Source organism: Anoplopoma fimbria, chromosome 1, assembly GCF_027596085.1.
Source record: "Anoplopoma fimbria isolate UVic2021 breed Golden Eagle Sablefish chromosome 1, Afim_UVic_2022, whole genome shotgun sequence".
NCBI lineage: Eukaryota > Metazoa > Chordata > Actinopteri > Perciformes > Anoplopomatidae > Anoplopoma > Anoplopoma fimbria.
The window spans coordinates 1,754,246-1,780,392 of NC_072449.1; the positions used below are offsets into that span (position 1 = coordinate 1,754,246).

The 26,147-nt window shown below is 40.7% G+C and overlaps 1 protein-coding gene across 1 annotated transcript; it reads left to right on the plus strand.

Moving 5' to 3' along the window:
- The first annotated feature begins 1,121 nt into the window (after positions 1-1,121).
- On the plus strand, positions 1,122-26,147 carry supt5h (SPT5 homolog, DSIF elongation factor subunit). Its single transcript, XM_054626663.1, is given in 34 exon segments — positions 1,122-1,246; positions 1,459-1,547; positions 3,558-3,717; positions 3,815-3,883; positions 5,230-5,235; positions 7,103-7,114; positions 7,216-7,285; positions 8,327-8,395; positions 9,144-9,209; positions 9,308-9,338; positions 9,469-9,537; positions 9,680-9,931; positions 10,747-10,836; positions 10,942-11,012; positions 11,191-11,296; positions 11,761-11,851; positions 12,578-12,714; positions 12,823-12,978; positions 13,889-13,967; positions 13,970-14,034; positions 14,147-14,293; positions 15,208-15,333; positions 15,929-16,013; positions 17,847-17,893; positions 17,896-17,995; positions 18,087-18,189; positions 19,103-19,230; positions 20,404-20,512; positions 20,770-20,834; positions 20,837-20,927; positions 21,726-21,894; positions 21,978-22,175; positions 23,965-24,060; positions 25,272-26,147. Coding segments are annotated over 33 exon segments (3,285 nt in total). The 5' UTR covers positions 1,122-1,246; positions 1,459-1,466; the 3' UTR covers positions 25,413-26,147.

Below are 26,147 nucleotides of genomic sequence, written 5' to 3' on the forward strand. Positions count from 1 at the left end.
AAACAAGATCAAAAATAAGCAATAAAAACAGTAAAGCACGACGCAGGCTGAAAACTCACCTCTTCAAGAAGTACTACCCTAAGCCTTCCACTTAGCACTTATTGTATTCATATTAGTCTGTTGCACTTATAGTATTCGTAGTAATTTGCCTCTGCACTATACTTTTGCTCAAAATAAAGATTATCTTAGATGCTTGTTTAAGAAAGGAGATGCACTTATGACTTCTGGTGACTAGTAGTTCTCTTGAATACCTATGTTGAATACACTTCCTGTAAGTCGCTTTGGATAAAAGCGTCTGCTAAATGACTGTAATGTAATGTAATGTTAAGAATCCACAATAACTGAAATATTATATATACAGACACAATAACTATTATAACTAGTATTGCACAAATCTTACATACATCAATGCATAATAGTTAAATCAATAGTTACCCCCAAATTTCAATGAGTTTTATGTGAATTGTAATAATACAGTAACACTTTCTTACATAGGTACATGTCTGCAATGTTGTTGTTTTTTTAATAAAGACTGAGAAACGATGAATTAAAGCGATCGTGTTTTTTTATTGTTTGCTTGATGCTTGAATAAACCTCCTGAGATTGTACAGAAACAAATTTATATATATATCTTGCATTTCATATCCACTGCTCATACTGTTCATACTGTTTATACTGTTTGTACTACTCATACTGTTATTTTTCTTTTTTTATGATTATTGTTATTTATACTGTTATTTATCCAGCACATTGCACTGCACCTTTACTGTTAGATGCTAAAACTGCATTTCATTGTCCTAGTACTTGTACTGTGTGCAATGACAATAAAGTTTAATCTAATCTAATCTAATCTAATCTAATCTAATCTAATCTAATCTGATCTAATCTAATATATAATATATATATATAATATAATATAATATAATATAATATAATATAATATAATATAATATAATATAATATAATATAATATAAATCCTGTAAATGTCACCCTGCGGGACAAATAAAGGATTATCTTATTTGATCTATTAGTTAGTGTATCTGTCATTTTCCAAAATAGAGACAGAGTGAGACCTCTTCCTCTTTCAACCCACCCACTGTCCCAAAAACCCGCGAGACTTCACGCAGCTTCCCGAGATCTCGCGTTTCTCCGAGAAGACGCCAGCGTGAGCGTCACACTGGTCGGAATAAAGCCGGTTTCTGCTTTTAATTCATCACCTGATCGGATATAAAACACCAGCGGGAGGTGAGGAGGGCGGGAGAGACGCGTCCGTGGTTATAGAGCAGTTAAAGCCGTCCTCCCGGGGACGGAAAGGCGAGCTACGTTAGCATGCTTAGCTAGGCCGCTCCGCTTGTTGTGACCGGTGCTGCTAGCCTGGCCGCTAGCTGTTAGCCGCTAGCTGTTAGCTGTTAGCCTAGCTGTTAGCCTAGCTGCTAACTGTTCTGTTCGTGTTTCAGGCTCCAGGATGTCTGACAGCGAGGACAGCGACTTCTCCGACGCGCAGAGTGAGCGCAGCAGCGACGGGGAGGCCGAGGAGGTGAACGAGGTAAGCTAACCGCTAAGCTAACGGCTAGGCTAACGGCTAGGCTAGCTGACGTCAGGTAAACACTGTGATTCAATATGGCGGGTAAACGTGGTTTATTATAAACATTAAACACTGATAATAACATGACACTTTAACTGTTTATTTACATTATTAATATATAATATAATTAATAATAATATAATATATAATGTAATGTATAATATATAATGTATAATATAATATATAATGTAATATATAATAGAATAATATAATATATCATAATAATTAATGTAGTTATGAGTCAACTTCAACAGTAACTTCTTATACATTAATACATAACAATAATATAATGATGGAATATAAATAGTGATTATACTCACATCCTCTGTCCTTAGACCCTCACATCCTCTGTCCTTACACCCTCACCTCCTCTGTCCTTACACCCTCACATCCTCTGTCCTTAGACCCTCACATCCTCTGTCCTTACACCTCACATCCTCTGTCCTTACACCCTCACATCCTCTGTCCTTAGACCCTCACATCCTCCTTACCCTCACATCCTCTGTCCTTACACCCTCACATCCTCTGTCCTTACACCCTCACATCCTCTGTCCTTAGACCCTCACATCCTCTGTCCTTACACCCTCACATCCTCTGTCCTTACACCCTCACATCCTCTGTCCTTACACCCTCACATCCTCTGTCCTTACACCCTCACCTCCTCTGTCCTTAGACCCTCACATCCTCTGTCCTTACACCCTCACATCCTCTGTCCTTAGACCCTCACATCCTCTGTCCTTAGATGTCATGTGTACAGAATGAACAACATAACAGAGATACACATTCAGTGTTTATGACATAAAAAAACAACATTTAAGATTTTGCTGATCACTTTTAAAGCACGTCTGGGTCTGGCCCCGACATGCATAGTAGAAATGTTGACCCCGTATGAGCCAGCTCGCAGCCTTAGATCCTCAGGTGGGGCCCTTCTGGTTGTTCCAAAGTCAAGACTGAAAACTAAAGGCGACCGTGCTTTTGCCATCAGGACCCCTCGGCTTTGGAACGACCAGCCGGAGGAGATAAGGCTTCTTAATCAGTAATCTCTTTTAACTCACTTCTTAAAACACATTTTTACAGAATGGCTTTTATGTGACGTCGTCGTTTTAATGTTTCAGTTTTCATTTGGTCTTAGTATTTTATCTTATATTCGTTTACTATATTATACCTATTTTCACTTGATTTTATTTTATTTATTTTATTTATTTTATTTATTTTATTTATTTTATTTATTTTATTTATTTTGTTTATTTTGTTTGTTTATTTGATTGTCTCTTGTTATTTCATTTTGGTTCTTTGTTTAGTTTTATCCAAACGATTGTTCTTAATGTTTCTTCTATTTCACTGTTTTGCTGCCTTGTCTGTCGAAGCACTTTGTAAACCTTGTTTTTAAAAGGTGCTATATAAATAAAGTTATTATTATTATAAATGATTCATATAATCACAGTAGTAAGCAGAGTAACGAGGAGAAAATGAAGATTACTTATAATAAAAGCAGCAATGACTGTAGTAGAATTGAAATAATGATATAGGGAATAGTATTAGTAATGTGACTAATAATAATAATCTAAGTAGCAGTGGGTGTCAGCGGGGCCACAGCAGGATGCACGATGACAGTCCACTTTTACATGTGGCTGTGGCGTAGTGGAGAGCAGGGTTGTGTCCAATCAGAGGGTCGGTGGTTCGATACCCGGCTTCGGCAGTCGATGTGTCCTTGGGCAAGACACTTAACCCCAAGTTGCTCCTGAAGGCTTGCCATCGGTGTGGACTGGATGATGAATGTTAGTTAGAGTCTGATGGTGGCAGCTTGATGGTAGCCTGTCATCAGTGTGTGAATGGGTGAATGATATGTAACATACTACTGACTGTAAGTCGCTTTGGAGAAAAGCGTCTGCTAAATGACTGTAATGTATGTAATGTAATGTATGTAATGTACATGAGTAAAGGATTTGTTTTGTTGTGATTCCTCCCCAGGAGGAGACGGGCAGCCCTGTGGGCAGCGACAAGGTAGCAGAGGAGGAGGGGGAGGACCTGCTGGAAGAAGAGGACGAGTACGATGAGGAGGAAGAGGAAGACGATGATGACCGTCCCAGGAAGAAGCCGAGGCACGGAGGGTTCATCCTGGACGAAGCCGGTACGAGTCGACTTCTCTTTGAAACTAGTCGTCTTCTCTTCGAAGCAACTGGTGCTTTTCAGGAACGTTTTAAAACTTGTCTTTTTTTTCTGTCTAGATGTGGACGATGAGTATGAGGATGAGGAAGACCAGTGGGAGGAAGGAGCTGAAGACATTCTGGAGAAAGGTGAGGAGCTCAACCTGTTCTGAGGGCATGAGCAGAGCTTTATCATATTTTACTGAGACAAACAGTTCTACAATGTGCTGACTGGACAGTCATGATTGTTCTTCTCACCTAGACATCCCTGTTACAGTCACATAGCAGTTTGTACTCAGTTGTGTGGTTTAGATTTATTTCCTCTACATGCTATGGTTTGATTTTAGTTTTTATAAAAGCACTGACTTGCTCTTGGAGCCCTTTCACACCTCGCCTGGTCTGGACTTTTTGGGGTGGTTCAGACTTTTGGACCAATGACGGGAAGTTGTGGACGGCTGTCGTCTGAGCGGGAAAAACAACGTATCAAAACAAAATGAGCTGCAGTAGCATGAGAGGAGAGGAGGAGACCAAATGTTTAACTCTCATTTGGTTCAAGGACTTGATGAAGACTCCGTTCATGTGAACTGAGATAGACGGCAACGTGCTGAACTCATAACCTGCCGACGTCAGACTCACGCCCGTCTACAAACCAACGTGGGAGACGACGAAAAGACGTAGGTGATGACACAGGATGTAGGAGACAGGACGTAAGGAACGAAGACAAGACGTAGGTGACGATGTCATGACGTAGAGGGCAGCGACAGGAGGTAGGAGACAATGTTTAGGAGACAGAACGTAGGCGACATCAACAAGTTGTAGTGATGAAGACAGGATGTGGGAGACAGGACGTGGAGGTCGACGTCAGGACGTAGGTGAAGACGACAAGACGTAGAGGACGACGTCAGGTCGTAGGTGACGAAAACAGGATGTAGAGACAGGAATTAGGCGACAACGACAAGGCGTAGAGGACGACGTCAGGACGTTGACGGCGGCGACAGGACGTAGGAGACAGGACGTAGGCGACCACATTCACAAAGGTGACTTCAACAAGACGTAGGAGGCGATGGCGGGACGTAGAGGACGATGAGAGGACATAGGTGATAACGACAGGATGTAGGAGACAGAACGTAGGCGACGACGTCTTCACAAAGGCGACTACAACAAGGAGTAGGAGGCGATGGCGGGACGTAGGACACAACGATAGGATGTAGGCGATGACGTCGGACACAGAGGACGGTGAGAGGACATAGAGGATGTCCTGTAGAGTTCTTCAGTGAGCTCGATTTCAATGCTGAAGCAAAACTAACTGGATCAAATGTAAACAAAGAAAGAAAAGGTGAACCTGTGTTTGGACCTTGAGGTGTGAAAAGGCTCCTGAAGCTCGGTGTGACTGTTTAGTGCTGAGTGTGCAGGTTTTACGCTGACGTCCCTCAGAGAGCCTGTTTAACTCTGTCTCTCTGTCCCGTTGGTGCTCCTCTCATGCATGTCCTCTTCAGTTAACGGTAATTCTACTCCAGATACTCTCCCGCTCCGTGTTTCCATGTTCGATATATCGATTCGTATCTGAAGCAGATGGAATATCGGTCTCATCCATTTGATAAAATCCATGTTTCCCCAGAACGTTCTAACCCCACCTCATCTCAGCACTGTGTATTTGTGAGCGTGTGGCACGACGCCAGGAAGCACGGAGGGCAAATCCATGATTGGCTCCCTGAGTAGCAACAATAATTCATTACGTGTAATTGGCTGTAAAATCAGCTAAAACGCCTCAAAGCTATTGTCTGCATATGTTTACCTCTGGGATCAACCCAGTGAGCACATGAAGAAACACCCTGAATACGCTGGCTGTTTTTCTGCATCCAGATGTTTGTAAAACAAAGATTCAGTCCTTCAGAATGAATCTGGTTTTGTTTTAAAGTAGTTCAACCTCCAGAGAACCAAGTGTGATCATTTGCCCGACGCTGCTCCCTGGTAGACGGCTGCCATGTTTTTATTTGATTTTATTATTTTCTGGACTAACAGATGTGGTTGAAGCTTTTTATGTGGCACATGGTAATGCATCGTATCACTAAAGGTAGAAGTACAGAAGAAACAAAATCCAAATCTATGTGTTCGGTTATTGATGAAAAATGTCTCGATCGTCGGTGCGTTCAAAGACTCTGGACATCTGAGCTGCATTTAAATAGGTCTGATGTTGCGTTCAATGACAAACATTCAATTTAGTGTTTAAATCAACAGGAAGAGAGCTAGTAACGTTAGCAGCAGCGCTAATTGCTAATGAACGGATACATTATGGTGCGTTCAGGCTCTGTTCAGTTAAATGAGTATTGGCTGAAGGTAAATTATAACGTTATCATGATGTGTTCACATGTAATCTGTAAAATGTAGTGTCTGTGATAAACTAGAATAAATCCAGTAGTTTGAAGGAGATGTTTTCACATTAATATAAATAGATATTAGAGATGAATTATGATGTTTAACTTCCTAACACTAGCTCTAAGATTATAATACATCATTAAAACTAATAATGATTAGATCTGTTTTAATCCATAAAAATAAAATATTTCATTTCCTAATCATTCGAATTGTGTGTTTTTATGAAGAAAAAAACACTATAATTACTATAACAAAGTCAAATATTAACATTTAGAATTTGAAGCGTTAACATGACTTTTTTTAAGACGGTGTGAACATTAAACATCCGTCGATCAGCTGCTTTAATCCTCGATACGATCAGAACCGTTAGTTTCTGACCCGTTGCAGCTCTAAAGTGACGTGACTGTCGAGCTCGATGGGTTTTGTTTCTGCTGTAGTTTCACCTTTAACCCTTCACTTGCTTTTCTGTGCCGTACAGTCATCGTTAATCTGTTTGTGTTTTTTTTCTCCCATCATGCTTTGTGTTGCTGCTGCCTGACTCTGCTCCTGTGTGCTCTGCCCTGATGATGATGATGATGATGATGATGAATGTCTTGGCTGCTGTCCTCTCCTCTTCATCCTCTTCTTTATGCTCCCTTCATCCTCCTCTTCATCCTCCTCTTCATCCTCTTGGCTGCTGCTACGCTTTTATCCGACCTTCTTCTTCTTCTTCTCTTTCTTGTCCATCTTTTTGTTGCTTTTGTTCCATCTTCTTCCTCTCTTCCCCCCCCATCCTTTTATCTTCATCCCTCCTTGTCCGTCTTCACTCTTCATCCTCACTTCCTGCTCTTCTCCTCTTCATCCCTCGCTGCCCATCTTTGTTTCTGCCTCCTTGCTTTGCTCCTTCTTTATCTCCTTGATCTTTTTTTATTGCCTTTATTCCTTCTTTATCTCTGCTCCTGCTCTTCCTCCTCCTCCTCTTCCTCTTCTCTCTCACTGGTGGGTCCTGAGCAGAGGAGGCTGAAGGTAAGTCTCTTTTAAACCTCATTCATTAATTACATCCTTTAAATTCATTTAGTTTTCTTAACATTAAACATTCATTTAACCCCGTCACCGCTCCCTCTCAGTGTCAAACATCGACCATGTGGTTCTGGATGAAGACCACTCGGGATCCAGACGGCTGCAGAACCTCTGGAGGTAACACAACCCTCCACATCTCTTTACATTTTTCTTTCAGTACATTCTTTTTGTGAAACATGAATGTAAACATAATTAGGGCTTTCTTTGCCCCTCATACAGAATAAAGTATATATATCGTTAGGATTTAATTGATACGAATACTTATCGATACTCCTTATCGGTTCTTTTTAATAATTAATAATTGCTTTTTATTATATTATTTAAAAAGAAATTGAGAATATGATTATAACTTATTTATATGTTAAGTTCAACTAAATGTCTCTAGAGCATTAATAATAATTAGTTAATAATATTTCACTGGAAACAAACCAACATGTCGATAAAATAAATAACATTCCTGAGTGAAGTTTTTTTAATGAAGAACAGAGACATTTGTCAGTGTCCTTTTATTTTATTTTTTTAAAGCTTCGTGGCAAACTGCCCTTAACAGTAATACGACATATAGACAGCTTTTGTTTGAACTCGTTAATTTCCAAGCTGACGCTCTGTTGGGTTTTTGCAAACAAAGCAGAGGGGGATGAGAGACTGCGGACAGAGCCGATTGAAATATCGCTTTTCTACATCATGTCTTTGCTCGTTGAACAGGGGTATTAATAAAGGATTAGCCTTTTAGTTGCAAAGGTTTCATTGCACTTCACTTGGCAGAAACAGGCTGCAGCGTGATACTAAATCACACACAAACGGTAAAAAGAACCTGTAACGTTGGAGCTTTTTGATACCGTGTTTCAACATCCATCCCTTTACAGAAGACAACGTTCCTGTTGCTGACCTTTCTCTGAGACCATCCCACATTTTCTTTAACTTTTATTAGTAAACAAACCTCTCGTGGTGTCCAAACAGAGGCTTCTTCTCTCGGTCAGCAGCTGTATTTGCAGCATAATGCAGCACAACATTTATCAAGCACAGAAATGTATACGACACACCCGATAAACGGCTAATGCTGGCTTATACTGATGAATCGGTTCTTCCTAAATTAAAAAAAACCTTGTTGTGTGTCCTTGGCTGACTGTGTGTGTGTGTTCATTGTGTGTGTTGCAGAGACTCCAGAGAGGAGGCGCTGGGTGAATATTACATGAGGAAGTATGCCAAGTCCTCAGGAGGAGAGCAGTAAGTATCTGTTTCTTTTGGAGAGACTTAATTTCCATAAACAAGGAGCATTAATAGACTCTGAAGGCTCAGACTGTTGGAAAGCTCACCAGTGTTTACACGACTGAGTTCAGTTATTTCATCTGTGGAGAATGTGAGATGTTTTTTCATCCCAGTTTTGCTTCCAAAAAACACATTTATTCTCTTTGTGAACTGTAACTGCAGAATGAACCGGATCAGTATTTGATTATAGCGTGTGTGGAGTGTTTTTCCTTCTTTAATGGTAAATTTGAGGGTTTTTATTGTACATTTCCAACTTTAATCTTGGAGTTATCATATTTTAGAAAGCAGTCTCCCTGTTTTCTGATAAAACTCCAACTCCAACAATTCCTTCATGTTTATCTCCATTAATTTAGTGAAATGTTCTTTGTAAAGGTTTATTCTTATTTAAAAAAATAAATAGTTTTTATTAAGTAGTTAATTTCGATGAAAACGATGAAACCGATCACTTCCTGCAGATGTTTCACATTAAAAACCGTCAGGCTTTTACTGTGAAACTTCTGCATCGAACTTAATTTAACATTATTTATTATTATTATTTGATTAAAAGGAATAATTGATGAGTGAAAACAAGGTTTGTGTTGAGAGATGAACTGGTAGCTGATATCATTGAAGTTGTCTGATACTTTCATGGGAGGAAGAACTCAGATTCATTTGATATTTAATTTTCGAGCTTGTGATCATAAACTTCTTCTTCTGTGGTGTGCAGTTACTCCGGAGGGTCCGAGGAGCTTTCTGATGACATCACCCAGCAGCAGCTACTTCCTGGTGTCAAGTATGTGTGAACGCTCATCAACCAATCAACATCCAGACAGCTGCTCTCCTAGATTATGAATTAAGTCTTAATGTTTAAATGTTGTTTGTCGTCATCAGGGATCCCAATCTGTGGACGGTCAAGTGTAAGGTGTGTTTCACCTGGGACACACACACACACACACACACACACACACACACACACACACACACACACACACGCCATCACAATAACATGTAAAGCTTCACGCACATTTCCTCAACGTTTCCTGTCTTGTTAGATCGGAGAGGAGAGGGTGACGGCCATCGCTCTGATGAGGAAGTTCATCGCCTACCAGTTCACCGACACGGTGAGAAACTTGTATTTCTGGAACCAAAATACATTAATGATATTTTTCTTTAGTTTTTAAGTTGTAATATGATACATTAGACGATGTAAAGGAACATTGGAAGTCTGGTTTCACAGTTATTTCCTCCTCTTTCTCTCCACAGCCTCTGCAGATCAAGTCCGTTGTCGCCCCGGACCACGTCAAAGGCTACATCTACGTGGAGTCGTACAAGCAGACGCACGTGAAGGCGGCCATCGAAGGCATCGGGAACCTGAGGATGGGCCTGTGGAACCAGCAGATGGTCCCCATCAAGGAGATGACGGACGTCCTCAAGGTCGTCAAAGAGGTCACCAACCTGAAGCCCAAGTCCTGGGTCCGGCTGAAGAGAGGCCTGTACAAGGACGACATCGCTCAGGTACCCACTCAGAACTACAACGGAGGTTCTAGAGCTAGAACGCTACGCAGCAAAACATATCGGAAACCAAATACATTATGACACATTTAGATATCCTTTTTATCGTTATAGTTTAACCCTCTGAACCTCAACCAGTTTTTTATTTATGTGACATTTTCTCCTTGTGATCTTGTTTTAACCTTCAAAATAAAAGTCCTGCTCCTCTATGGAAACAGAACAATCCCGACTAGAAGTAGAGAGAACGTAAACGTGTCTTTAGTGCAGAATAACACAGTTAGAATGACATCAATCATAAAAAAGAAGAAAAAAACAAGTTGAATTTCTTTGATAATTTCTTTTACAAAAATTTGAAAACACTGGAATCTATAAATCCAACATTTTTCCAACTGTCCAGAGTTTTACCGATGTTGCAAATGATGTGTTCAAGGACTGTTGGAAAGATGACAATCTAATGATGATGAGCTTCTTCGAATAATCAAACTTTATCTGGTTTCAACCTCTCAAATGTGAGGATTTGCTGCTTTTCTGTATTTAATAAATCTGTAAACTGAATGTTTTTGGGTTTTGGCCTGTTGGTTTGAACAAAACAAGACATTTAAAGACATCGGCTTGTCCTCTGTTAACACGAGAGACTCAACATTTAATCTAATAATTAAAAAGTAATTGACAGATTATAGACACCACTAATGAGCAAGAAAAAGATGATCATTCACCAATTTCCAATGTAGAGGATGAACTTGTGTGCTGGATAGATGAATTGATAGGTAAGTAATGATCTGCGTTGATGTCCTCTTTTTGGTTCCTTCACGCTCCAGGTGGACTACGTTGAACCGAGTCAGAACACCATCTCTCTGAAGATGATCCCTCGTATAGACCTGGACCGGATCAAGGCCAAGATGAGTCTGGTAGGAACCAAAATACACTAACACACACTCTTCCTCCACTTGATCCTCTGTACCGGAAGTTAACCTCTACCTGTCTGTCTGTCCATCTGTCTGTCTGTCCTGTAGAAAGACTGGTTCGCTAAGAGGAAGAAGTTCAAGCGGCCGGCTCAGAGGCTGTTTGATGCTGAAAAGATCAGGTAATCACTTTAAAATCACTGACAGTTTGATGTATTTATTAACGGTTTGATAATAAATATTTCAGATAAGTCGACATGATAGAAAGCCCATGAGGTTTCTTCTTTGTTCTTGGATGAAGTCTTAAATAAATCTGTCTGAGACTTTCTGTGTGACTGACGGGTGATGTTTGATTGACAGGTCTCTGGGAGGAGAGGTCAGCCACGACGGAGACTTCATGATCTTTGAGGGGAACCGTTACAGCCGCAAAGGATTCCTGTTCAAGAGCTTCGCCATGTCGGCTGTGGTGAGTCTTTTATTTCAGGATGCACTCTTCTAATAAACTGTGTTTTCTTCATTTGGATCCCGGTTATGTTGAGTTCACACGACACAACCTCCAGCCAATGAGAGTGCGGGAAACAGGTTGAGGGAAACCTGTAAGAATAGCAACTTAACACGGTCCAGATACATTCTTTCACCTATTTTTCTTTTCTAGTCTTTTCTAGTTATTGCTTCAAATCAGCGCACAAAGCCCCGCCCTAAAGCATCCCCTGCTTTATGGTCTGTTTGACTCTAAATGGAGCATCATTTACGAAATGAACATCATGCTGTATTGAAGAAGACTTGAAACTAGAGATTGAGACCATAAACTCATGTTTACAATGTTTACTGAGGGAATAAATCAAGAGAGAAGTAGAGTCATTTTCTCATAGACTTCTATACAGTCTGTATAGAATCTCTTCAGCATCTGTGTGTTTGTTTCTCTGACAGATCACAGACGGAGTGAAGCCGACGCTGTCAGAGCTGGAGAAGTTTGAGGACCAACCTGAAGGAATCGACCTGGAGGTGGTCACAGAGTCAGGTACACACTGTGTGTGTGTGTGTGTGTGTGTGTGTGTGTGTGTGTGTGTGTGTGTGTGTGTGTGTGTGTGTGTGTGTGTGTGTGTGTGTGTGTGTGTGTGTGTGTGTGTGTGTGTGTGTGTGTGTTGTTTAAGGGTTAGCTAAAGGCTAATGTTAGGCTTAAGCATAAGTACGTTTATTGCCTGCAGAAAATATGTTTTATCCATAAAACAATAAAGTATAATTTCATATGCAAGTAAATAGTGGGAGCTGATGAGCCTAACGTTAATGCAAAGTGAGAAAATTGTTTGAAAATGACATTTAAAAAGTGACGCTCTGTGGTTTTGGTTTGTCGAATTAATGAAAACATTCATTTCTTACTGATAACATGATTTGACTGCTGAAATTCTCCGATATTTAATTTGGTTTTAAACTGACAGGTGATTATTTTGAACATTTCATTTTATTTTATTAGCAGTTTTTAACTTATTTTATTATATTTCAGTTCATGCATGAAGACTTTAATGCACAATGTATAAAAAGTTTTTTCCTTCCATCAGGTTTCAAAGATTCAAAGTCAAAGCTATGAGTGTAAGCTGGCTAAAACAATGTGTGTGTGTGTGTGTGTGTGTGTGTGTGTGTGTGTGTGTGTGTGTGTGTGTGTGTGTGTGTGTGTGTGTGTGTGTGTGTGTGTGTGTGTGTGTGTGTGTGTGTGTGTGTGTGTGTGTGTGTGTGTGTGTGTGTGTAGGTAAGGAGCGTGAACACAACCTCCAGGCCGGTGACAACGTGGAGGTTTGTGAGGGAGAGTTGATCAACCTGCAGGGAAAGATCCTCAGTGTGGACGGCAACAAGATCACCATCATGCCCAAACACGAGGACCTGAAGGTACACGTACACGCACACACACACACACGCGCGCACACGCACACATACGAGAACCCTCCAAAATGTGATGGTTTAAAACTGATATTGTGTGTTTTTCTTTTCTCTAAGGACCCTCTGGAGTTCCCGGCTCACGAGTTGAGAAAATATTTCCGGATGGGCGACCACGTGAAGGTGATCGCCGGTCGGTACGAGGGCGACACCGGCCTCATCGTCAGGGTGGAGGAGAACTTCGTCATCCTCTTCTCCGACCTCACCATGCACGAGGTACCCGCTCCGCCTCTGCCCGTTCATTTCATAAACTCTAAGCTAGACTCACAAGTTCCTTAAAGCTTCACCAATAGGAACTGAAGATGATCTCTGTGGTTTTGTTGCTAAAACTTGGTGGAAACGGTTATTTTATTTATTTATTTATTTATTTTTAAACAACCTGCACATCAGAAACAATCTTTAGGAAGGTTCTTCATTGTAAACAGAAGAAACACAGAACAGTTGTTACTACAGCTGCTATGCTAACATGCTAACAGACACGCAGACGGTTCACTCACTGTTGCTGCTTTTTGATGTTTGAAAAATACAAATAATCTTCTAGAATCTTTGGCTCCTCCCCCTCTGGAAATGTGTCTTAGATGACACCTACCAATAACAGAGTGTTAACCCGCTTGGCGCCCTGTACGTCCTCGTTCATGTAGCTAAACGGTTGTGATAGGCCTGTCTGAATTCAGGATGTGTAAGGGCCGTAGGTTTGTTAGAGGCGGTTCTTCAAAAGTCCCCAGATAATCGATAGGTATCATGAATCTAGTCCTCTCCTTTCAGCGCATGAAAGTAACGTTTGTGACCTTTTTAATGCCGTTAATGTGAATAAAAAAAACCTCAATGTTACACATACATTCTTGTGTGCTCAGCTTTATACTAGAGGTCACAGGTCACAGACGCTTGGCGCTCTTCAGGGCCAATAAAAATAATGGACATTTTTATCTTTATTTAAATTGACAATGTTTTAGGACATCCAGCTTCATAAAGTGTCCTTTTTGCTGAGACACAAACAAACCACTACATATTTATATGATATATTATTAATCATATTTATATACACTCTGTCTCTGCTGAGTCTGGAGGGAGATCTTTCTAACGGTCTCTGATTGGTCCTCTCCTGTCTCTCCTCGTGTTCGTGCAGTTGAAGGTTTTGCCTCGAGACCTGCAGCTCTGCTCGGAGACGGCGTCCGGCGTCGATGCAGGAGGGCAGCACGAGTGGGGGAGCTGGTCCAGCTGGACCCCCAGACCGTCGGGGTCATCGTCCGGCTGGAGAGAGAGACGTTTCAGGTAATAGTCCGCTCCGAGACGGACGAGAGAGCACGTTTAGTCCAAACCTCCAGTGGACGTGAACGTTCCCAAACTATGACTGAAAGTGAATGGTCTGCCGGATGTCTCTCAGGTGTTGAACATGCACGGGAAGGTCATGACGGTGCGGCACCAGGCCGTGAACCGCAGGAAGGACAACCGCTTCGCCGTGGCGCTGGACTCGGAGCAGAACAACATCCACGTCAAGGACATCGTCAAGGTCATCGACGGGCCGCACTCGGTAAGGACGAGAGCGTCCACTGCTGTCTCTGTCGGAAGCAGATCCTGCAGCTTGTGAAATATTGACTTAATGGTTTACTTTAAACGTTAAGAGTTGTTTAATTTCAGTCCTTTGTTTGAACCTCTGAACGCCAAACTCTTTCAGGGAAGTTCTTTGTTCCCGTCACATTTTACTCTCTGTGGTCTTTAGTCCTGCTCCTCTATGGAAACAGAACAATCATGACTAGAAGTAGAGGGAACTCAAATGTGTCTTTAGTGCAGAATAACACAGTTATATATAAAGGATTGGGTTCTTTGGCAGGGACGGTGCACATTAGTAGGACATTCCTGTAAATGTGCTTGAGTTTGCCAAGAAGCTATTTTTCATCTGTAGTGTCCAAGTTCAGCAGATTGTTTTATCACGACTGTTGGTCTGAGATGAATCAATCATGTCTTTATAGTTTGGCGGAGGAGCTCAGTATTACATTTCTTTTACAGAATCTGTTTAAAGCAAACAGCTTATTTAAGGCGATATATTGAATGAGACATGTAGAATAAAATGTTTTGATCAAAACTACTTTTTCTGACTGAAGCGTTCTTCAGACATGATGTGTTCAAGGACCATTGGTGAGATGATAATCGGTGTAGTTTTCATGAAACATGCTTTTCAATCAGAGGGTTAAACAGAGGAGCGTTTTTGAGGATTGAATCAGTTGTTTTTAATTTGTTGCTTTGGAATGAAGTTTCCCAAAGGAAGACTTCAAAGGAAGAGATTCATTAGACAAACAGGAGATTGAATTTCATAAACTCAAATTTGGGGAGTTTCAGTACATCCCATAACGGGCATTTACACCGGAAATAACCAACTTTAAAAACCTGTTGTGACCGTGTTATTGCAGCTGGTGTTAACAGGAAGTGTGCTCGTTCCTCCTGCAGGGCCGTGAAGGGGAGATCCGTCACTTGTTCCGAGGCTTCGCCTTCCTCCACTGCAAGAAGCTGGTGGAGAACGGAGGCATGTTCGTCTGCAAGACCCGACACCTGGTGCTGGCTGGTGGATCCAAGGTCAGTGTGAGGTGTCGACCGACAGATGTTGTATTTATTAAACTATTTACATTTTTACATCCTCTCCTCTCCTCTCCTCACTGCTCTGTGTTCAGCCTGAAGTTCAGTCCAAGTTTCACAGATTTGTTGTCACATGACTGTTGGTCTCGGATGAATCAATCATGTCTTCATAGTTTCTCTGAGGAGCTCAGAATTTAATGTTTTTTACAGAATCTGTTTAAAGTAAACATTTTATTTGGGGCGAGATTTTAAATGACACATATAGAATAAATGTATTTGATGAAATATCACAAATTAAGCTTCATTTTGGCTGCTTTTCTGCCGGATGCTGTGTTTTTCATATATGATGTGTTCAAGGACTGTCTGAAAGATACAAATTTGACAATAAATTGGTTTTTAAGCTTCTTGCTGTGATAAATGGTGTAGTTTGGGTGTTTGTTTGAAGAAAACATGCTTTTCAATCCCTCCCCAGCATCTTTTATTAGCACTTGAATTGAGTATTTGATGAACATTGAACTCTCAAAATGACATATTTCATTCTATATTTTTATCGAGTTTTCTCTCTTTAACTGAGTTTTGTTTTTGCCTCTTTCAGCCCAGAGATGTGACCAACTTCACGGTGGGAGGGTTTGCTCCAATGAGCCCTCGGATCAGCAGTCCCATGCATCACGGAGGAGGAAGTGAGTGTCAGAAACTTGATAAGATGATCCTTTTAGTCCTGCAGCGGGGAAATTCATCCCTCATGATTTAATACACATCAAATCATGGGGGGGGGGGGGGGATTAGGGCCTCAGGGCCTCATTTCCTGATGCTGGGCTGGAAAGTGCTTTTTCATACCAGCATCCAATAACTGTCTCCAAGCTCTATGAAGGAGGTTTGGTAGAAAAAAGGAGTGGTTGGAATGAAGCTTTGGTCCTGTAGAGATCAGCCAAATCTTAAGATACTGTTAAGATACAGACTTCCATCAGTGAGTCTGGCTCCAGTGTGACTGGAAAAACACAAAAAAACTCATTAAAAAGTGATTTACATCCTCGCAAGAGGTTTCTGCAATTCAGCAGAATTGTTGAAAATTCTCAACTGGTATTATTTTAATAATCCATCACCCCAGTCATCATCTTGGCACATGATCCAATGACGTAGTATAAAAAGGGATCCAAAGAAGTGGTATCAGTATCACTTTAAGCTACTGGAACCGTCATTTTTCAGACACATTTTGTTGTTGTAGTCGTCCTTTTTGTTCTGTGACATCACATCTGGTCATGGAAAAGAGTATCTGACCTCTATCAGAACCTCTCTCCTCTCCAGCTGGATCGAACTCAGCCACACACATCTGGTATCACGCTCATAAAAGACAGACAGGACCATGTTGCCAGATTTTGTCTTACTGGTTGTCTGTTTTGAGATTAATGAGGGAAAGGGCCGAGACCTTTTCAGGTCAAATTTATAAAAATGGATGCAGAGAAAGAACAGCGCTACATATTTGGACCCAAATGAATGTAAAGTTCAAATTGTTAAGTCATCTGTTTGTTGGACAGGACCCCAAAGTTTGATTTAGAGTTGTTATTAACATTGTTATGGATACAGCAGGTTTGATTAATTATCCGCTAACGGGAATGAATTTTGAAGTTGGGGGTTTTTTTGGTTCAATTTCGGAGAAACGGGTCTCTGTGTCCTACAGGCGAAGAAAGAAACAGCTGGTGCCGTTTTATTATTATTATTATTATTATTATTATTATTATTATTATTATTATTATTATTATTAAAAGCTGCTGTTTCCTTCGTGAGTGTTTGAAGGAATCAACAGCTGTCGTATTAACTTCTATTGGACTGGTTTAGTCAACTGTCCAGAGCAAAGTCTTCTACCACCTACCAAGAGTTTGTACAAATATGAAGTACTATCTTTCTTATTAATTGTTTTAGAGAACGGACAAAAATCTGTGTATGAACAAAAACGTCGCTGCTGTATTGACAGCTACAACGTTAGCATAGACTAGCACAGATCGACCCAAACTCTATCCAGAAAACGAGCTTTTTAAAAAGTTGTTTGCTTGTCGTCTTTCAGACAAACCTGACAGAGCATGAATTCAGACTTTTAACTAACCGGCATCATCATTTTGTTACTTCGGCATCCTCTTGATTCATTTATTGCAACTAAATCACAGCAAGTTTGTTCATTTTTGGTTGATACAGCTGTCATAAACCAGATCAATTCAGCCGACATGTGACTTTCTAGATACAGTGAATATTTCCCGACATATCTGGGAATTCCACATACGGGTAAAAAGCTTTATTAGTGGTTACTTTAGCAAAAGAAACATTATTGGTCTCTTCGTGGAGGTAAGCTCCTCCTCCTCCTCGCTGGAGCGCCTCACAGGAGTAACGCCAAAATAAAAACAAATGATCCTGTGGTGAAAGTTTTGGTGTTTGGTGTTTTGCAAAAATCAACCGCAGCCACTGAAGACGAGGTATCAAACAAATGTCTTTGTGTAAACAGTGTTTTTGTTGTTCTGCAGGTTCTCCACAGAGAGGAGGAGGTGGAGGAGGAGGAGGTGGAGGAGGAGGAGGAGGAGGCGGCGGAGGAGGGGGATGGGGCGGGGCCGAGGACGCCGAGACAACGAGCTGATTGGACAGACGGTCCGCATCTCTCAGGGTCCCTACAAAGGTAAGACGGGGGACAAAAAAACTTCAGGAATGTGACAAAGTTCAGGCTTTTTGTTGCGGTCTTTTCATCTTGTTTTGACTCCATTTCCCAGGTTACATTGGTGTGGTGAAGGACGCAACAGAGTCTACAGCCAGAGTGGAGCTGCACTCCACCTGTCAGACCATCTCTGTGGACAGACAGCGCTTAACGACCATGTATGTACTCCTAATCAATGTCACCGTTTCTATAGAGACCATAAGTCACATACTTAATAACCAAAATCTGTCTTTTATGTGAAGCTACAGATTAAGGATCAATATCATGAATTAAGAGACATTTAATAAGTGTAATATCCAAGTTTACCTGTTATGGTTTTGTTTTTTAGTTAGTTTCGTTGCATTTTTAAGGCTTCTTTAAATATTGTTTGACAATTCCTGTCTTTTTAACAGAAGCAATTATGGGCTGCTGTGAAGGCTCCATGTATTTGATTTGTGTTTATGTGTAATATGCCTTTCAAGCACTAGGTGTTTTTGTTTTGATAACGCCCTTAGCCGATTTCATTTGATGCCAGACTTAGTTGTAGTGACGATTACTCCTTTACTTTAGCCGCTACCGGTTGTAAAGAAGTCTATGAGAAAATGACTCTACTTCTCTCTTGATTTATTCCCTCAGTAAACATTGTAAACATGAGTTTATGGTCTCAATCTCTAGTTTCAAGTCTTCTTCAATACAGCATGATGTTCATTTAGTAAATGATGCTCCATTTAGAGTCAAACAGACCATAAAGCAGGGGATGCTTTAGGGCGGGGCTACACACTGATTGACAGGTCGACACCAGAGACGTATACGGCGTCTCTACGTCTCTCCTCCTCACTCCATATATGGTCACTTCCTGTTCACTGGTTGCAGAAAACAACACCAAACAGTCTGTGTCTTGGAGACGTTTCACACATAAACACAAATGAAATACTTGGCTCCTACAGTTTCCTCCCTTGCGTATCTAGTTTCACTGGAGTTGTTCATCAATAATCTGATCAGCTTTATCTCTCTGTCGTCATCCTCTGATAAAACCCTCAGCATATGATCCAGAGGTTGTAACCTTTCATTATTACCTTCTTTCCCTCCAAGGGGAGCTAAGAGACACAGCGGGATGACCTCCACCCATGGGCGTACCCCCATGTACGGCTCCCAGACTCCCATGTACGGCACCGGGTCCAGAACGCCCATGTACGGCTCTCAGACGCCGATACACGAGGGTAAGACACGGACATTACTCCTGTTTTCTATATTCTAGCTTTTGATTTGTGATGGGTTTGTTTTCTGTTATTTGGGGTTTTTCTTTTTCTTTTTTCTCTATTTATGGTTGATTTAGTTTTCTCATCTTTTGTGGGTTTGGTTCTGGACAGATGTAAAACTCATCATATGAGTTATAAACTCAATAAAGTAAAACTCTGCTTGAAAACACTGGGCTGCTCCCTCCAGCACGGCGTGTGACTGAGTCACTGCATCAAGTGATGAGTTCAAGTGTCTCACGAGGGTAAAATGGAGCGTGAGTTGGACAGGAACTTCAGTGTTGGTTCCAACAATGATGTGCTGCTTTATTGAAGAGGGTTAGGGTTGGAGCACTTGAGCTCAGATGTATTGTTGCTTCCACATATGTTCTGCCTCCCAGCTTCTCCTCTTCTCTTCAGACTCAAACTGTTTCTGTTGAATGCTGAGCATGTCGATGTTAAGCGTCTGCTCTCAGGTTGTTTTTGTTTAACAGCCTTGTTAAAATAGAGTGCAAGGTGAAGTGTCGCGTTACTGGTTGTCATTTATGAAGGTAAACCAAATAGTTTTAAGGTTTGGACTCTGGGGAGTCTTTATAAGGCATTTAAAACTTTTTTTAACAAAAGGATTAATTGCTTTATCAAGAACATAATCAAAATGTTAATTGCAGATAAAAATTAATCATAAATTGCAGCTATATAAAGCAGATTTCCTACATATGATGCAGCTTTAAGTAAAATTTAGACCGATGAAAACTGGTGGCAAACAAAACCATTTAAAATTCAATAAAGTAGAATATGATAAAACATTAAATTAAAGTAGCAAGGCAACAAAAACAACTGTAAAAGCCAGATTACAAAGATACATCTTAAGATGCATGACAAGTCTTTATAGGCGGGCTGATAAATCATTCAGGGATTTGTTAACAATAATAAAACGTTATGATTGTTTGGTAAAGAAGCAGCTGCATTTTATTAAACAAGATGTCTGTTCACTGATTTATTTTAGTCCAATTACAACATTATTGCGGTAGTCAAGACGAGAAAGCAAAAAGACATGAATCAGTCTTATTTTTAATCCATGTTTTAATTTAATGTAATAATATTTGTGAGGAATCCGAGTTGTTCTCGTTGCTCATTGTTCGATCTTTTGACCTCCAGCTGGAAGCCGTACGCCTCACTACGGCTCTCAGACCCCACTGCATGATGGGAGCAGGACGCCGGGCCAGAGCGGAGCCTGGGACCCCAGTAACCCCAACACACCTTCAAGGTACACACACACACACACACACACACACACACACACACACACACACACACACACACACACAGATACTCACACACACTCACTCGCGAACACAAATATGAACAGACAGACAGACAGACACACACACAGTCAGACTCACACTCACTCAAGAACACACACAGACACACTCTCTCTCTCTCACAAACTCACACTTCATTTATTTTAAGTTTGTATCTTTTTTTTATGTTCTTCACTTTAAACGTTTGTCTCTTTATCTTCAGGAACGAAGAGGAGTACGACTTCGGCTTCGACGACGAGCCCTCCCCGTCCCCTCAGGGCTACGGGGGACCCCCAACCCCCAGACCCCCGGTTACCCAGAAGTCCCCTCTCCACAGGTCAACCCTCAGTACAACCCTCAGACGCCTGGCACGCCTGCTATGTGAGTGTTTTAATTTTTATATATGTTTTTATACTTCGTTCTTCTCCGTGATAGTCTGAATTTAGTTCAAAGCAGAAACTAAATTCTTGTCATTTTTGCTATAAATTGTTTAAATTTCCACATTAATAGTCCATCAGCTTCTTGCTACTTTAAAAGCCTAAATTCTGTCCTTCAAATCAGCTTTTTTAAAGACGTACTATTTAGATTGTTGTTATAAATATGTAGATAAAAGATATTTAGATTAACCTTAAATCCTCTCGTCCACATTGTGCATGAAAAGATTTAAAGGTTGATGAAAAGGAAAGTGTATCGTAAGGATTTTGTCGATACTCCTTATTTAGGTTCTTTATCGATCTTTTTTTATCATTATTTTATTACTAAATAATTGCTTTTTAATATATAAATTTAATAAAATAAATCAAAAACAGGATTAGAATTTGTTGATATCACTAAATGTTTCTAGAGCAGCAACAGTAACGTTTACAGCAGCAAAGTCACTATTTAAAATCACTAATAACTCACTGGTAACTAATCAATAATGTCAATAAAATCAACAACATTCCTGATTAAAGTTAAACACAGACATCAGCCAGTTTCCCTCTGTTCTCCTGTACAGTGGCAGAGTCTGCATCGTGATAATAAATGACATTAAAAGGTTAAAAAGTACCCAGAAAAGAACCAATAACGTCGGAGGTTATCAATACCGAGATTCGGTACCAATCAAACGTAGAAACAAGCTCCACAAAATGAAAACTAAATAAGCTAAATATGTCTTTGTTTGTTTGTGTGTGTGTTCAGGTACAACACAGAGCAGTATTCCCCCTACGCCGCCCCGTCCCCTCAGGGCTCCTACCAGCCTAGTCCCAGTCCTCAGAGCTACCACCAGGTGGCGCCCTCGCCGGTCGGCTACCAGAACACACACTCTCCAGCCAGCTACCACCCGACACCCTCCCCCATGGCCTACCAGGTAGGAGACGGTGGACGGTTTCATATGTGATCTTAATAATCTCTGAGGAAACTTTGTAGTAGTGACCCTTGTTGTTCCCACAGGCCAGTCCGAGTCCCAGTCCGGTGGGCTACAGTCCCATGACGCCCGGAGCGCCCTCTCCTGGAGGCTACAACCCCCACACCCCCGGCTCCAACATCGAGCAGGGCGGCAGCGACTGGGTGACCACCGACATCCTGGTCCGGGTGAAGGACTCCTTCATGGACCTGATGGGGCAGACCGGGGTCATCAGGAGCGTCACGGTAACGAAGCCAATTAGATCGGTTGCTGTGTAGTTAAAGTGAGATTCCAGGTTTGTAGGAGGTTCTTCTCCATAGTCAGAGTTTTACCAACAGTAGATGGAGTTTAAAGTACCGGCAATCGGATAAGTCAGCCACCAGACTCCATTCACAAAAACAGTGATTTTACCTCTCAGAACACAGGAGGAGCTGGTTCACTGCTGCCTCCATCTGTTAGTCAGTTAGTTAGTTTGTGTTGTTGTGTGACTGTGGTGAATCTGAACAAACCCTTTAAAACACCAAATGTCAAACATTAACACTAAATAACTAACAGATGGAGGCAGCAGTAGAACAGTAACTCCTGTGTTCCTTCAGCTAAATGTAGTCTGGTGTCTTTGTAGAGAGCATAGATAACACCTTCAGTTCCTGTGAAAATATTCTAAATATAGCGTTCACTTAAACTGATATTGATTCTCTAGCTTTGCTCCATCTACTGCAGTAATACACTAAATATGTGTAAGTACCTCATACAACTACACTTCTAAACATCACTACTGTCCCTTTAAGACGACAGAGTTCATCTCGACAGCTTCTCTCTCCTGTATCAGTGAAAGTCCTGCTCAGCGGGTGAACACACCTGACTGAGTTGTGACTGACGCAAATTGCCGTGGTAGATTGCTTTTAAAGTATTGTTTTGAAATCGTATTAGCCTCCATGAGCTGTGTTTCTTCTGAAATGAGCAACTGACACTTGGCTGACGTTGAAGTCCTTTTTCAGTTTTGGACGAAGTAGAACAATCAGTAGAAATATTATGGTCTGGTTTTGGCTTCTGAATGCCTCTGTTATGAAACGTCTCCCAAGTGTTCATCTGGTTCTGATTCACGTCTGGCTGAACAAAAACATACCATAAGATAAGATAAGATAAGATAATCCTTTATTAGTCCCACAGCGGGGAAATTTGCAGGCTTACAGCAGCAGAGAGTAAAGTGCACACAAGAGACATAGTAAAGAAAGACAAGATAAAAATAAAAAATGAAAATAAAAAAAACAAGTATTATAAATAAGCAATAAAAAACAGTAGAAAAACAACAATAACTGAAATATTATATTTACAGACAGAAAAAACTATTATAACTATAATTGCACAGTGTATCAGTGTCATGTGGTCTGCTGGGAGCAGAGCAATGGGGGCCATGGCTGCGGGCTGAGACTCTGAGCACGGAGGTGAAAAGTGCAAAAAACTGCAGGTAGACCAAAAAGAAAGTAACAGAAAGTAACAAAAAAAACACAATTTAAAGGAAAAAGCTCACAGGTGAGCAGGAGCTGCTGGAAGAGGCAGCCACTCGCGCGGCGCCATCAAAGTTCCTGACGTGTGTCCATATCAGCGTATTGGACCTGAATATGAGAAAATCAATCACCAGACTTTTAAAGAAGACTCTTTGAAGATCAGAAACTCTTCATACTCGTCTTGTTTGGAAAGTGAAACATTAAATATTTATCATCCCGTATATCATTAACATCCTCACACAGTCGCACCTCGAGGAGCTTGTAATGATTTTAAGCCGTTTTTTTATTCATCAATATGTTGATCTTTTTATATTAATTGACTGTTCTTCAAGATTTCACAGTGGAAAATATATTTAATTTAAAAGCAGCATTTCAGAAGCTGAAACCAGAATTTTTTTATTAATTTAATTATGACAATAGCTGCCGATTTATTTTGTGCTCTAAAATGATTTTCTCTGTTTTTGATCTCCTCGTTGTTAAGTTAATAGTTTGTTGTAATCAGACTTTGTTTTTTCTGTTTCCTCAGGGAGGGATGTGTTCAGTGTTCATGCAGGAGTCAGAGAAGGTGGTCAGCATCAGCAGCGATCACCTGGAGCCCATCACTCCCACCAAGAACAACAAGGTAAATACCAGTATGACCACCAACATCCTGCTCCTCCAAGATAACGGCCAGAGGAACCAGTTCTCCTCTAAACTGCTGTTTAATTAAAAATGAACGTCTTCTTTAATTCATTGTTACATTAATAAGTCTTACATTTTCATCATTTTTTTGGTTTTACAGTTTTACTTTTTGATATAACTGGATGGCAAATGAAAAATCCTAATACGTATATAAATGTATATTATTCTACACGAGGAGCACTTTTACTTTTTGGTTATTTTCCTTAAGTAAGGTTTTACATGCAGGACTTTTACTGGTAACAGAGTATTTCTACAATGTGGTTATAATACGTTTTCTTTACTTCTTCCACCTCTGGCGGGATGGAAAAGCATGTTCTCTTAAACCTTTCGCAAAAACAACACGGTTTATCATAGCCAGAAGCTGTAAAAAAAAATATATATATCATTATAGTCAGATTTTCCTCTTTCTGACAGTCCTTGAACACATCATGTGTGACAAACGCCTCTGCAAGAAAAAGCAGCCGAAACGGAGCTTAAAACATTTTATTCTACATGTCATTTAAAACCTCGCCCCAAATAAACCGTTTGTTTTAACCAGATTCTGTAAAAAACATTAATTTCTGAGCTCCTCAGTGAAACTATGAAGACATGATTGATTCATCTGAGACCAACAGTCATGTGACAACAAATCTGTGAAACTAAGAGTGAACTTCAGTCTGCTGAACACAGAGAGGAGAGGAGAGGAGAGGCTGTAAAATTTGTGAATAGTTTAATATTTATAACATAAAAATTCCACTTGTGTTTTTTTTTTTTTTATGATTGATGTCATTCTAACTGTGTTATTCTGCACTAAAGACATGTTTGAGTTCTCTCTACTTCTACTCATGATTGTTCTGTTTCCATAGAGGAGCAGGACTTTTATTTTGAAGGGTTCTACTCTGCTCCCAGTAGAGCATCCCCCAAAAACCAACTATATAAATCTGTACAGTATAAAAATATGTGCAATCCACTGTACAATACTGTTTATGTAATAATTGAGTTATTGTGCATTATTGATTATTCTTTACTGTGTGATTACTTATTTACTAGTTTTGATCGTGTGTTTTTGCTTGTATCTCTGCTGCTGTAATCCTGTAAATACCCTGCCAATGAAGGATGATCTCCTCTCAAAAGGAGCCCACAGAGGGTTAAATGTGTCCTCATGTGTTCCAGGTGAAGGTGATCCTCGGGGAGGACCGCGAGGCCACGGGGATCCTGCTGAGTATCGACGGAGACGACGGCATCGTCCGCATGGAGCTGGACGACCAGCTGAAGATCCTCAACCTGAGGTTCCTGGGTCGCCTGGACCACTGAGGGGGGGGCACAGAAACACTCCCCAGAGACTGTCTGAATGCTGAAGGCTGTGCTGTGGAAGGCAGACATGTTGGGATTCAGTTTTTATTACTCTAAAGATCCAAACCCGCCCACAGATCCCAGTTACAGTCTGACACACACACTTCTCTCTGTGCATCTCGCTGTTTTCCATCATTGGCAGCTCTCTCTCTCTCTCTCTCTCTCTCTCTCTCTCTCTCTCTCTCTCTCTCTCTATGTGGTCGTTTTTATTTTATTTTTTTAACTTTTTCGTTAGCTTAACTGTATTCTCACCAGTGGTCTGAATCTGTTTTTAGTGCTTTCTGAATGTTCTGTCAGTACTTAATTTGTTTTTCTTGGTGGAGGAGGTTAAAAAAACAAAGTGTAACATGTCAATAAACTGTGAACCAGTTGATGCGTTTCTCTACATGGTGGATTTTTGGCCTCAGGGCTGTGAAGGTTAAGAGGTCACACAATAAATACTCATTAATAGTGGTGTAACGGACCTCCCATTAATTACACAGTTTATCGTTAACCATCACAGTGTGAATAAAGTTTTACTGACAATTGTTTTCCTCCAATATTCAGTAAAACATGAGATCAGGATTCATTTATGCTTCTCTAGTCTCTGATCTCTGATAATGTTACATTGTGAACAACCAATCTGTGTTTAAACCAACAGGAGAGCTAGTAACGTTAGCAGCACCGCTAACGGATAACAGGAGGAGAGCTAGTAAC